General features: G+C 38.0%; 2 protein-coding genes across 5 annotated transcripts in view; both read left to right on the forward strand.

Moving 5' to 3' along the window:
• The first annotated feature begins 518 nt into the window (after positions 1-518).
• Positions 519-3,572, forward strand: LOC309484447 (E3 ubiquitin-protein ligase NHLRC1-like). Its single transcript, XM_082150791.1, has one exon. It carries the CDS (start codon positions 1,246-1,248, stop codon positions 2,452-2,454), a length of 1,209 nt encoding a protein of 402 aa, XP_082006917.1. The 5' UTR covers positions 519-1,245; the 3' UTR covers positions 2,455-3,572.
• A 680-nt stretch (positions 3,573-4,252) lies between these two features.
• kif13a (kinesin family member 13A) overlaps positions 4,253-13,861 on the forward strand; it is an 89,514-nt gene continuing 79,905 nt past the window's right edge. For 3 of the 4 annotated variants that reach the window (XM_082150600.1, XM_082150603.1, XM_082150602.1), the window contains exons 1-2: positions 4,253-4,617; positions 4,821-4,911. In XM_082150600.1, coding sequence (XP_082006726.1) covers positions 4,563-4,617; positions 4,821-4,911 — 146 coding nt within the window. In that variant the 5' untranslated portion in view covers positions 4,253-4,562. The remainder of the gene's footprint in view (positions 4,618-4,820; positions 4,912-13,861) is intronic. The other variant, XM_082150601.1, reaches the window with a different exon arrangement.

Genomic DNA, 13,861 nt, shown 5'->3' on the forward strand with positions numbered 1-13,861 from the left:
CAGATATGACATTTTAGTATACAGTTGTTTGGATCGCATATATGTGACCCTGGATCCCAAAACCAGTCTCGAGTCGCACTGGTATATTTGTGGCAATATCCAACAATACATTGCATGGGTCAAAATTATAGATTTTTCTTTTATGCCAAAAATCATTAGGATATTAAATAAAGATCATGTTCCATGAAGATATTTTGTAAATTTCCTACTGTAAATATATAAAACATTTATTTCTGTGAGTGAATGCAGCACAATCATGAACATAAATGGACAATTTTAAAGGCCATTTTCACAATTTTTAGATTTTTTTGCATCCTCAGATTCCAGATGTTCAAATAGTTTCATCTCTGCCAAATATTGCCGTATCCTAATGAACATACATCAATGGAAAGCTTATTTATTCAGCTTTCAGATAATGTATAAATCTCAATTTAAAAAAATTTACCCATGTGACTGGTTTTGTGGTCCAGGGTCACACGCAAACACACACGCAAACACACACACACACACACACACACACACACACACACACACACACACACACACACACACATACATACATTATATTATGAACAGAAATATTTCAAACTAATTTATTCCTGTGATCAGCATAATTTCTCCAGTCTTCAGTGTCACATGATCCTTCAGAAATCATTCTAATATGCTGATTCGCAGAGAGTTTACGCACTCTGGGGGAAATAACTGATGCCCTTCACACTGTATGACTGTTTTTGGCGCAGGAAAATGATCCGGCTTGACCTCGGCTGGGATCTGCATTGGTGGACGGTGAGCTCATTTAACCAACTCTATTAACTAATGGCTTCGGGTTTCAGACAGTGTACACGACGGCCAAAAATAGACAGCAAAGACACGTGTTGAGCTCTGTTTCAAACAGGCCGAACCTCGCAAAACCTGTCAGGAACGTCCAGGTCATATTTCACAAATGAAGCCTATTTTTAGGGACCATGCATTGTCAGTTAAGGACTTTTACCCCTTAAATTCTCACTTTTGTAATGAGTATCGGTAATAATAAAGATTTTAATTGCTGTTATATCATTTTAAAAAGTACAATTGTACCAGTAAGTATATCTCCTGGTAGTTTTCCTTCTCACCACTCGGGGGCAGTACAGACCCTCAGCTCATGTTTATATAGTCACGTGATCATGTGTATCCATTGCTGGCCACTGTCGTAAAACCCTCTCTCATCCTTCTACTCTTCCTGCAAGTCATTAGGCCAGTGTTTATATGAAGCCCAGGATCATGTCCGAGACAGCCGTGAGAGCGGAAGACATCCTGGCAGAGATTCAGGCAAACCTGCTGGAGTGCAAAGTGTGTTTTGAGAAGTTCTCCATTCAGAAACGAGACCACACGGCCCGAAATCTCCCCTGTGGCCACGTGCTGTGTCTCAAATGCATCTGTGCACTTTCCCACCCTGAAAACCAGAGGCTGGAGTGTCCTTTCTGTAGGAAACCCTGGGATGTGGGCAGCACCTCCGAATGCTACATGCTCAGCGATCTCCAGGAGCTTCTGCTGTCCGAAGCCTGTCCCAGGTTGTATGATCGAGTCATGGGATGGACTGAAAGCTTGGGATCTGGGACGCTGCATCTCCGTTCAGCTTTTGGAGGATGGGGAACAGTTGTCAACCCTTCTGGGATGGCTGTTTCTGAGACATCCGGGAAGATTGTTTTGGTGCACGATGGTGAGAAAAGAGTTGCCGTTTTTGATGCTCAAGGAACTCATTTGGACGGCTTCGGACGTTATGGACACAACCCGTCTGATTTATGTCACCCACTTGATGTTGCACTGACCAAATGTGGACATGTTGTGGTCACAGATGCTGGTGACCAATCAGTCAAAGTCTTCACTTCCCAAGGCCGTCCGGTGGCAGCCATCCGAGACTCTTTTAGGCTGCCATGGGGTGTTGATGTGGACGCCCGCGGATGTGTTTTTGTGACCGACGCTGAGATGGGAACACTTAGCCAAGTCGTAATAGACTTTTCTCGCGGGGTAGTCCTAGTTAACAGAGTGGTTTTCAAAGAACTCAGGTGTCCGCGTTCGGTAGCTTCGTGCAAAGCATCGGGAAACATCGCAGTTGTGGAACGTTTTCAGGCCGGATTCACGGCTTCGTGTTTGAGAATATTCAATAGTGACTTTGTTCCTTTGGCGCAGGTGGACAGTTTCGCTCTTAACTTGAAGAACTCTCTGAGTTTGTCTATATCTTCAGTGGTTTTTGATATAAATGGAGACGTGATTGTAGGGGATTCACGGAACGGGATGATCTGGAGTTTGGGAAAGCCGCAGACAACACCTGCACTGACTCCACTAGTGAGCGGACTGCTGCGTCCAGTGGCATTGGCTGCGACTACAATGAATGTGCTTGTGGTCTTGGACGGAGGAGATCATGCAGTCAAGTTGTATGCAGCGGACAAAGATGACTTGTACTGTGAGAAATGAGAGGTGTAAAAAGTTTCACATTAGGATCCATGTATGTTGTTTAGGTGGATTAAGTTGTGATAATGGGATTTGTGAGTTGATGATGCGTATATGCTGATTTGTGGCATGGAGGCTAAAGCTCAAAGTTAATAAATGCAAAGTTTCAAGCCACACAGAGTTCCCGTTTACTGGTCAAGTTGTACTTGCAGGGAATTTGACTTGTAATGTCATCAATATTACACAAAATATACATGCATGCATACGCTAGAATGTACAAAATGCAATGCTTGTGCATATTTATGTATTGATTGATGCTCTTAATTCAATCTTGCACAAGTGGGATTGTCCTTGATTTCCTCTTATAAGTATACTGCAAGTCGTTTTGGATAATTAAGTGTATGCTAAATCATCAAATGCATAATCACCTTCTAAATTCAATCATTTGTATGTCAATCACACCTGATATTCAGGCACTGGTTCCCATTATACAGTATACGAGTTGGCATTAATCATCATGTATTAATGATTGCATACAGCCTGAAATGCATAAAGCCTATGCTTTGATTTTTCCCTCATAATGCACAAAGGATTTTTTTTTTCATGGTGGTCCTGAAACCTAAAATGGGGGAAAAGGTTGGGAACCACTTGGCAGTCATTGGCACAAATTATGACTTTTCAAAGTTGGTTACAATGCAAGATTTAATCATTTTAAGTAATTTTAAGTGAGTATTTGCCCTGCATAGCTATTACGGTACACTGGGTGCATACTTATTTAAAATGGCATGCATTAAATTTAGTAAATTCTTAATTTTAAATCCACAGAGATTAAAACAACCCTAGGGGAATCCCATAATCTACTCTGCTCCATTTCCCTTGATCCTACCAGACTGGGGTTGTCGCCGTTATAAAGCACTTCTTACCGAAAATCACATCTCACTGAAAACCACCCGCACTTTCACTAGAGAAAATCAGATTAATGTGATTTACTGTCATGACATAAACTGTACGTTAGTATCGCTAAGTGTTTGCGTTTTAGCTGCATAGTGCAAAATGAAGAATAAAAATAACAAAAGTTCAAATATTCTTTCATTCATGTAATCTGGTCATTCAGTCATATTAAATAATATTTTTGAATAGAATGCAGATGTTTCTGCATTAACTACTTTTTGAATTGGAGAAGAAAAATCAAGATAAACAAATAGAAGGATTAGCCTAAATTACAGAAGAAACATGACTAGTATGATGAGTAATGAGCATAAGTTTATGGTTACACTTTATTTTAATGTGTCCCTGTTAGTTACAGTGTAATAATACATTTAAGTACCGAGAAATAATAATTTATTACATGTACTTACTATAGCGTTTAGTTTAGGGTTAGTTGCGTGTAATTATGCCTAATTTATATTAAATACATGTAACGTGTAACAAGGACACATTCAAATAAAAAGAAACACTTTATTTTATTTACAGCGTTACACGTTACATGTACTTACCATAGTAGCATAATAACAGTAAATTATGCATAATTACATGCAACTAACCCTAAACCAAAACCTAATCCTATAGTAAGTGCATGTAGTTAATTAATATTACTCAGTAGGCCTACTTAAATGCATAATTACACTGTAACCAAATAAAGCGTTACTAGGATTGTTGATAGAGACTCAAGTCTCTTTCTCCTCCTCTTCTATATTTTTTGTCGCTCTGTAGGAGGAACTGCATCAGGTCGTTGTGTTCATCTGGTCTTTTTAAACTAAGTCCATGCCGTTTCTTTCATGCATATTCATGCACACTGCACATTAGTGTGTGTTTTTGGGGTCAGTCAGCGGAAGATGGCGGTCTGGATGCTGCTGGCTGGCTGAGAGGAGCTGCTCTGCCCGCGGCGGAGGATCCCTATAACCACACACATTTATCCCGAATACAACACAACCACACCGTCTCATCTGGATTAATCTCGACTGCTTTTTCTGCTCGGGTATGCACTGTTGGAGTATTTCACCAGGATACAAGCACCTCAGACGTTTCTGTGGGAGACTTTGCGGGGAGTTGCATGTTATTATTCGGCTAGCTGTACGGAGCAGCTAGCGGCTTTCTCCTCCACTTTTTAAAGCCTTTAAAATTGTGCAAAAATGTCTGATACGAAGGTAAAAGTGGCGGTTCGAGTTCGACCAATGAACCGGAGAGGTAAGAGACATTTTCAAGTAGAACTGAGCGTTAATATTTTAAAGATTAAATCAGTTTTCAAGTTGCTACAGGTCAGGTAAGGTTGTTATGAATTCTGCATTTAAATGTGTTTCAGACATTTCACTCCTTTTTTTGTAGTATTTAACACGAAAATCCCACGTTTAAGAACTTTAAGGCGAGTTTTAATAACTTTTGGCTTGCAGAGATTGAGCTCAACACAAAATGTGTGGTTGAGATGGAGGAAAACCAGACTATTCTGCACCCACCGCCCTCCAATACAAAAGGAGAAAACAGGTACAGTCAAATCATTTCATGCTCATGCACTTTTATTCATGTGACATGTTTGAGCCATGTTTCTCCTCATTATAGGTGAAAGCTGTCAGTTTGCCCCCCCTCCCCTCTCCTCCTCACAATTTGGCTGCATGTGTTTTTGGTGAGATTTTATCATGGGCAGAAGGGGCTATTTTCTGCCAGGAAGAGTTTTATGGCCCGAGTGGTCTCATGCATGCACACAGAGAGGATGATTTACATCTGTTTACGTCTCCTGCATGTGTGTTCATGTAAGAGCAGCAGAAGTGAGTGCAGGGCCCCGTTCTGGGCGTGCTCGTGGTGGCCTGCCCTGTGCTGGGGAAACTTCTGCGCTGCTGTGAAATTCCTGGACAGGCCTCGTGTTCGGCAGTACTGAAGTTTGAGATGCCGTACAGTAGATGTCTTCACATCATGCCATTGCATTTGTGCTTGAACAGTATGAGTTTTTCAGTGGCTGCTGCCATTACCGATAACTACAGAACAGGATTGCCAGAATAATGTGATATTTTTTTAAAATAGTAGTGGAACATAAGACATTTTTTTCTATTGTCATCCAAAGACTAGGCCGCTGGTAAAGCTTACAGCTTATGGAAAGGGAGAGCAGCACTTCTGTACATTGGTAAATCAGTCAATCAGCAATTATCAGCTGATGCAATTTTGGCCTATTTATCGTTATGGTCTGTCACTAATTAAAAGTATATGAGGGACAAATGTTGTGTTCCATATGATTTGTAATGGCAGAACAAAGCAGGTGCTGAAGAGAGTGTGTGTGTTCCCACGGCAGTCTCAAAGATTTGATTTGGTTTTATATCCTTAGAAAAACTAAAATGAATCCACATAGTATAAAAGTATAAGTTTGCATACATAACCAGTCACTCTGGCCTTGGGCATGTCCCATTTTCTCTTTCTTTTTCTTTTGATTAAGAACATAGGCTTAGCACAACTTTAACAGTTTCAATCATTTGCTTTGTTCCAAGTCTTGTGGTTTAATTCTACATTATATAAACAATTCAAGTGGTGAATGAGAATATGATCGGTTTGTGAACTGCATTAAGATGATTATTAGTGAAATATGTTTGAAATGTTTCACTGGTGTGGTAGTTAGTTTCCTTTTAACACAGACTTGTGACATACTTAAGCCATGATGAATGTTGGTTGTTACTGTATCAGGCCCACATTAAATCTGAGCAGAACGGAAACGCTTATACATAATTAAATTCTATTTAATAATTCGATTCCATGCCCCTTTATGAAATATTTCAGCTGATTTGATGCATTCAACGGTACTCTCAGCTTCGAAAAATTTTACTATTTTTGAGTCAAGCGTTTTTCTCATAATCATGAAAGAAGTGCAGATTCTGAGCCTGGTTATTGAATCTTACAGCCTAAATCTCACACTTCGTTGCATAAACTGTAATGAAACACTTGTTTTATTGTAATACATTGCTCATTTAGTCAAGTTGAGTGTGAGTTTTTCAGTTCCTACAGTAAGCGATTGGCCGTTGCATTATTTCAAGGGCAACCCATCTGTGGATCACAAGCTATTGGATCTCATGATCTCCTGAACTGGGCTCAGGAGTCTTCTCAGTTCACGTTGCCTCAAGGTTAGAGATTCTGCAAAGAACAAAAGCAGATGGTTTAATGTAGCCGGAGCTGTGTGAACAGTCCAGCATGCATCAGAGTCACACGGTCAGGCGGGTGCGCAGCTTCTGCTAGAGAACGAACAGGTAAGCATCATCTCGTCTTACACTCAGGATGTGAAATGGAAAACAATCAGGGCCTTGATGAAGCTTACTCAACTTCTAAACTGGAAATAATAGCCAGAGGAAATGCTGAGGATCATTATGTTCAATTTCACGCAGTTTGAAAAAAACAAGTGATGTTATTCCGAGTTGTGACAAAATATAAATACAAGATGTATTCCAATCTAAAGTTAGTCAAAAGAGAAAATTCTGTCATCATCCATTCATTTTACTCCCAACTTTCTACGACTTTATTGCATTTTTCCATGCAATTACAGTGTTAGTCCAGTTATTCTTAGCCTTATTCATGCAGCGATTAGCTCAAATGTGGGTAATTAAATATCCATGTTTGAGCTGGTCCAGTCCATTTATCAGCAGATTTGCAGTGTGTAGTCAAGCATTCGCTGCACTGCTGCCATTAACTCATACTCAGCACACATTCAGTGCTATCTTGATAGTCAGTTACCAGGAACGGAACGAGTCAAAGAGATTATGCAAATTCCTGGCATTAACATTTTGACTTTTGAGAGTTGAATGTCAAAGTTCACACCGAGCCCGAGTCACATTTCTGGATTTTTTTTAAGTTTACATCTTGCAAAATTTGTGGGAAAAACAGAATTTCAAGATGTAAATAATCATGTGAACGTGCAACTGCAAGAAAGAAAGTCAGAATTGTCAGATAAAAAGCTGCAATTAGCTTTTTTATATTTTCATTCTGTGATGGAAATAAGCTTCCCTAGTTCTCTGTACTGTACTTATTGTACATGTCTTGCATTTTCTTATTCCATTCAAGTGCAGTATCAAAGCTTTTCTGAAATGTTATACCTCCCAGACTGTGATTACGTCAGATTAAAAAACCCCAGACGTTCCCCTGCGGCTGTAGGGCACCTGTTCACAGTTGATGCATGTCAGATTTTATGGTTATATGTCAGTAGCACCCAAGAAAACCCACAGGGCAGAGTTATAGAAAGCCGATTAGACCTTGTGAGTTGTTAAGTGTTGTCTGGGCTGAATTTACAGTAATACCTTCTTGTTTAGAGCAGTTCTGTCTTTACTGTTAAAGATCTCTTCAGTGCATTTAATGCTTAAAACAACCCTTTTTGATAAGTTATAAAAATCACTTTTTTCTTATTTTAAAACGAGCAAGATTTGCCGTGAACTTCTTTTAAGTTCAAATGAGTCTCACCAGGATTAATAGCCTTATGTCTTCTTTTAAGCTCTCACGGTACGTTTGCATTGAGCTCATTTCATAATTGGACTGAGACGTGACTTTAGGGCATCTTTTGGAGTCAATTTTCCATTCTTTGAGCTGCTTGAAGTTTGAAATATGAATCTGTGAAAGGAGAGATGAGGAACAGCACCTGAGGGTGTCGTGTTGGAAATCTCTTTTTTTGTGGACATCTTTCCTCTAACTTTTATTTACTTGAGAGCTGGTAGAACTACTGTAGTAAGAGTTCATGTGCTTTGTGTTTGCCTTTTCAGAGTTGACAAGGTGATATTTTTACACAAACAGATTAAATTTCATTTGTTGCCCCAAAAGTGGTGCAGAAATCCCACTTCATCTCTAAATTTCAGTTTGTTTATCTGTAAAATAGATGGACATGGATGTGTAAGGCCTTTGAGTAATGCAGTGGTTTTTAAATAGTGGGATTAGGGATGTTCATTTAGTTTCCCAGATTTAGATTCCCACATCGTCACATGAGCTTGCAGCGCTTTTGTAAACGGAGAAAAACAGAATACAATTTGATATATAAAGTAATAAATAGGTATTTTAAAATATATTTTACTGAAATAATTAACAGATTAACAAAACGAAAGAAAAAAACTGTGCGACAAGTAGTAAATGCTGAGTTTCGGTTCATTTTTGTGACGCGCTCCACAAACAAGTTCATGGAAAAGAAACCAAGATGGCATCTTTTATGTTATAAAAGCACAATGTTTTGTATTTATTGTGAGTGTTCACGAATAAAAGTAAACACTTTATAGTTTTGAATGATGTCTTACTCTTATCTGTATTACCATAAATGACGGAGTTGCAATTTTATGTTGATACTGAAACACGAGAGAAGAACACAGCCTAGATTACATAGTAGATAATGGTTTAGCATACAAATACGTAACGTAGCACATATGCAAACATTTGGATTTGTGTTGAATAAGAGGGTAGGTTACGTGAGACCAACGCCGGTGTCACTTGAAATAAATTTGTTTTGGTTTGGTATTTATACTTGTGTTTTTCTTTCTTCTTCTGAATACCGTTGAATTGGAAGGATTTGTGAGGGGAACTAACATCATAATAAACACTATAAACACAGCTATAGGCAAACATTTCGCTTTATTTACCGGTATTTTACATTATTTTTAAATGTAATAATTTAATGCGACTTATGAAATAACACTAAAATTGTGTTTTCAAGAGGAAAAACAAATGTGTAGCCCTTCTGCTTCATAAGTACCATGTTGACAATTTGACATGACGTGGTTTAATGTACCTAAGGGACTGATCGTTTTTTATTTACGGGGCTATACCGGAGGAGTTTTGAGATCTGTAGTCAAAATAGACTTGACCCTCCCTTCGCCAGCAATAAATTTTTCTATGACCCTCCAAAATGATTGTGAAAAAAGGCATGACCCTCCCTGATAATTTATTGATTACTTCTGTACTGGTTTGCGCTTGGGAAAGATGTTCCGATAGCCATTGTTTTTTTACAACCATGACAAACGACTTAACCTCTGCTTTCTCATCTTACTAGGGCTGTAACGATAGACCAAACCCACGATTCGGTTCGTATCACGATTTTTGATTTTTGAAAAAACTCCATGTTTTCGGTGCTGGTGCGGTGTTGACGCGTTCATATAACATGTAAGGGTAGCACTGCCAATAAAGCATCTAAAAGCTGTCACAAAGAACCGGCAAAAGTAATGATTATGAATATGTCAAATATAGCAAGGAGACATTTTAATTGTTATTAATAAACAAGTGTTTTCTGTGTCAGTGTCGGCTGCAAAGATGAAGTTCACGATGCTGACTCGCAATCTTCGTAGTAGTGAACGTGCCGGAGAGAAATGCACATTTCATACGGATTACATAAGCAGAGAGCAGTCTGTTTTCTTTCGTTTTGAATTGTTCTGTTTAAAAGTAGACATTTCAAGCTTTCTATATATGTCTCAGGTCTGTGAGGCAAGTAGGCTACCTTATACACTGAGTTTCTGTTAATTTATGAGACGAGCTCCAGTTCACGCGCCGGCGCCTCCATGTCGTGATTATCTATTGTCTGCTATATTGACTTCTTATTTATTAAATCCAGGCAATTGGTTCATGAAACATTGATTAAAATTAAGATACAATTAATACAAAACGAAATTCACTTTAAAGAAAGGCTTTAAAAATCTAACCAAAAGTCAAATTATTATTGACGGAAGTTAAAAGTGGTGGGTACAAAATGACTCCCCACCGAAATCGACGCCTATGTGTGTAGCGTATAATTTTAACCATGCAGCAAGCATTGAAAAATTACTTTTTAAAGCGATTAACTGAGTATTAATCGGTCAAAATTCGTACTGTTGGTTAATGGTTAACCAGTTACCGGTAATTATGAGCACCCCTAAGTGGGATGTGACTTAAAATGGGCTGCAGGGAACAAACAAACAATGATAAATGCTAATAATCAAGTACTACCAACTATATAATCTTGAATAGATAGCAAAAAGAGAGAAGAAAACACGTTTTGAAGTTGACGTCAAAGTGCTGTTCAGTTGTATGAGTGTATCATCCTCAAAACTCATTAAAAATCAGTCAAATAAAAAACGACCCGGTTCGCTTGGGGTTTAAAACACAACTAGTATTCAGTGATATTATCGATTAACCAGCACTGAAACCATCGGATGAGGACAAAACTTGAACTGAATTGAGCTGCATAATAACAACATCATAACTTTGAAACATTTATACTGTAATTGAACTGAATTAACATTGAACAGAATTGAACAGAATAACGACACTATTGTCTTCTGTAGTGCTAGCCTGGGAAAACCCAGACAAACTTCTGGCAAATTTAGATTTGCTCTGCAAGTCTGGCAAAGAGCCCATTCAAGCCCATTTCTAATCCGTCCAAATCGAGGCACCAATCAGAAACGTTGAGGCGGGCTTTACACGATGACGATCGCTCTGATTGGTTTTAGGTCTATCCAATTGCGCCCAGAGGCATTTGAAAGCGACGTCCGTTGGTGACGCCCCTTTGGAAATGAGTTATTAATGAAGCTTTGCCAGACCATAACTCAGTTACTACTGAGAATGGTCTGGTTTTAACCAGGCTACTGTAGTGCTGCTTTTTAGCTGAAATTGAATGTTTCATAATTGATGATTTGATGGTTATTTTCCTGCTTAATTCTGTGAAGCTGCTTTGAAACAATCTGTATTGTATGAAAAATTATAGGAATAAATGTGATTTGACTCGCAGTGAGGATAAACATGGTCTGTTTTGACCACAGTGTGTTTTGTGCGGTGAGTTATTGGCTTCTAAGAGCATAAAACCATTGAAATATAATTAAATTTTGATACATTGGGTTTGGGTTTGGCTCTCAGGTTTCCACCTCTACTTCCTGTTTCCACCTCTACTTCCTGTTTCCACCTCTACTGCCTGTATGCCGTCTCTTCTTAGTTTAATGGGATGTTGATGAACCGACAAGTGAGAGTGTGTCTTCATCTCATAATTCCTCCTTAAACTTGTAACCTGGTATTTTTTTATCTTCTCTCTGGCATTCATCCTTTGCCCAAAGAAATGCAGACGGTATCTGAGCACTGCAAAGGATGATGGGGAAAATGGGCAAAGCATGTTTGCATGTATCAGTGATGTGTAATAATTTTCATATATGATATTTTCAAACACCTGGTTTGTGGAGCGTAATAATATTCATCTATATAAAATATTTAATTGGCAGTTATTAAAAGCGTATATTATATAAAATAAACATTATAAAAATAAATAAATTAAGAATATATTGGTATTGAAAATAAGTATTGTTGTTCAGTTTGGCAGAAGCAGGGTTATTATTAACTAAAACTAAAAATTAAACTAAAAAACATTTTGTTAATTGAAATAAAGTTTAAAAAAATATATAATATTGGATGAAATATTTGAGTTGAAGCACTAAAATGAGTAACTGCAACTAAACTAAAATTGAAACTAAAAATAAATTAAATCTAAAATAAAATATTCTACTAAACATTTTGTAAATATTCTACTAAATGTAACTAAACTATAATAACTAAAATAAAAACTAATAAAAAATACTTAAAATTAACTAAGATTACAATGGAAATATAAAAATAAAAGCTAATTCAAAATATGAATAAAAGCTATTATGCCATGGTCTGGGTGAATACTGGATTCTGATTGGCTGCAGGGTGTCCATTATAAAGTGCTAGAGGACACCTAGTAAAGGAGTTCTGGTGAAACTGACTGTTTACCGTTCGAAATGAATAAATAAATGCGCTGGCTACATCAGCTGTGAGTAACCATAGCAACAGGCAGTAAACTGAAGGCTTCTACGAGCTGAGCGGACTATAAATATCTCCGGTTGCTAAATAAACCGTCAGGCGTAACCAGGGAAACCAAGTTATTGTTTGTAAAAACTTTAGATTTCGATTGTAAAACTAATTAAAATATAAACTAATGTTTTAAAAATGTGTTATTTGGCAAGTGACCATGGTATAAGCGGGTTAATGCCCTTCGAGGTGTCCATGTCAGGTATTAATAAAGGGCCTCCGCTGCGCGTCGGACGGTTCACGCCTCGCCGTCGTCCATTAATACCTGACAATGGACACCTCGTCGTGCATTAACCCTTACATAGTATATCAATAATAGTCAAATAACACTTGGTGGAAGAATTGTTTGAATGTTGGCTTTTATTATATTGCTGTTATGGCTGTTTTATTAAACACAATAAGCCGCTGGTCATTTCGTTTCCCTTTGCTTCATGATAAAGCTTCATGATTCAGAGGTGTCAGATACACACAGTTCATAAACCAGTGTGTTTATCATTTAAGCTCTTCTGTGTGTGTCGTCTCTTGAAATGACAGTGCAGGCTTCAGTGGTCAACCTCTGGAATGCATCTTTTGTCTCTGCATGTTTTCACAGCGTATTGTGTGTGAATAACCAGCCTTTCCGTTCAGCGACATCGGCCACGTACACACACACACACTGCAGAGGTTTAGGAGTGAATCCACCAAAGTATCGTTTCATGTGAAACAGTACAATATGTAATAATTGTTTTTAACAAAAAAATACAGTAAAAACAAAAAACTGTGAAATATTATTACAATGTGAAATAACTGGATATATTTTAAACTGTAATTTATTCCTGTGATCAAAGCTGAATTTTCAGCATCATTACTCCAGTCTTCAGTGTCACATGATCCTTCACAAATCACTCTAATATGCTGATTTGCTGCTTAAGAAGCATTTCTGATTATTATCCATGTTAAAAACAGTTGTGCTGCTTCATATTTTTGTGGAACGTTTTTTTTCAGGATCCTTTAATGAATACAAAGTTAACAGAAAGAACGACATCGATATGAAATATAAATCTTTTTACATTATATTTAAATTTTATATATTTTTTTAATATTTATATTTAAATTTAATTTAAATTAATTTGTTAATTTTAATTTTTTTAAAGCCTTGGTAAGTGACCCGGACCTTATATAACAGAACAGTGTATGTTTGTTTCTGCAGTGTGAATGTGCATGTTTACTCTAGCCGTCTGTTTTCTGAGTTTATCCGTCTGCTGCTTTGGAGGAAAATTGCATTGCACCGATAAAACAATTGCGTTCCCCAGAGTCGTCCCGTCCTTTGTGCTCGAGGTGCGGCTGTGTTTATAGAAAACATCGATACACATCTTGACCTAGAAGAGGTTCAGGGATGTTTGTAAACCCCTCCGCTGCACCACAGCACAGATACTATTGGCAGAACCGACAGTAATGTCCCTCTTTACTGTTTCACGGCTGATTAATCACACTGCACTTTCCCACTCCTCTCGTCTAGTGTTACAGAGACTCTGCTTTCACTGCTGGGTGCTTAAACTGATTAACTGTCTGGAAAGGGCAGCGGTGATGGAGAATTGTGGGTAATTCCATGCAGATACGTTGGCATCACACAAAACGGTGGCACAGATGCCCAGGCTGTTTAGAT

The sequence above is a fragment of the Leuciscus leuciscus genome, assembly GCF_965113295.1.
Source record: "Leuciscus leuciscus genome assembly, chromosome: 20".
Lineage (NCBI taxonomy): Eukaryota > Metazoa > Chordata > Actinopteri > Cypriniformes > Leuciscidae > Leuciscus > Leuciscus leuciscus.

Excerpts from the sequence above, each read along its gene's own strand:
- LOC309484447 (XM_082150791.1), top strand. The coding sequence starts at position 1,246 with ATGAAGCCCAGGATCATGTCCGAGACAGCCGTGAGAGCGGAAGACATC.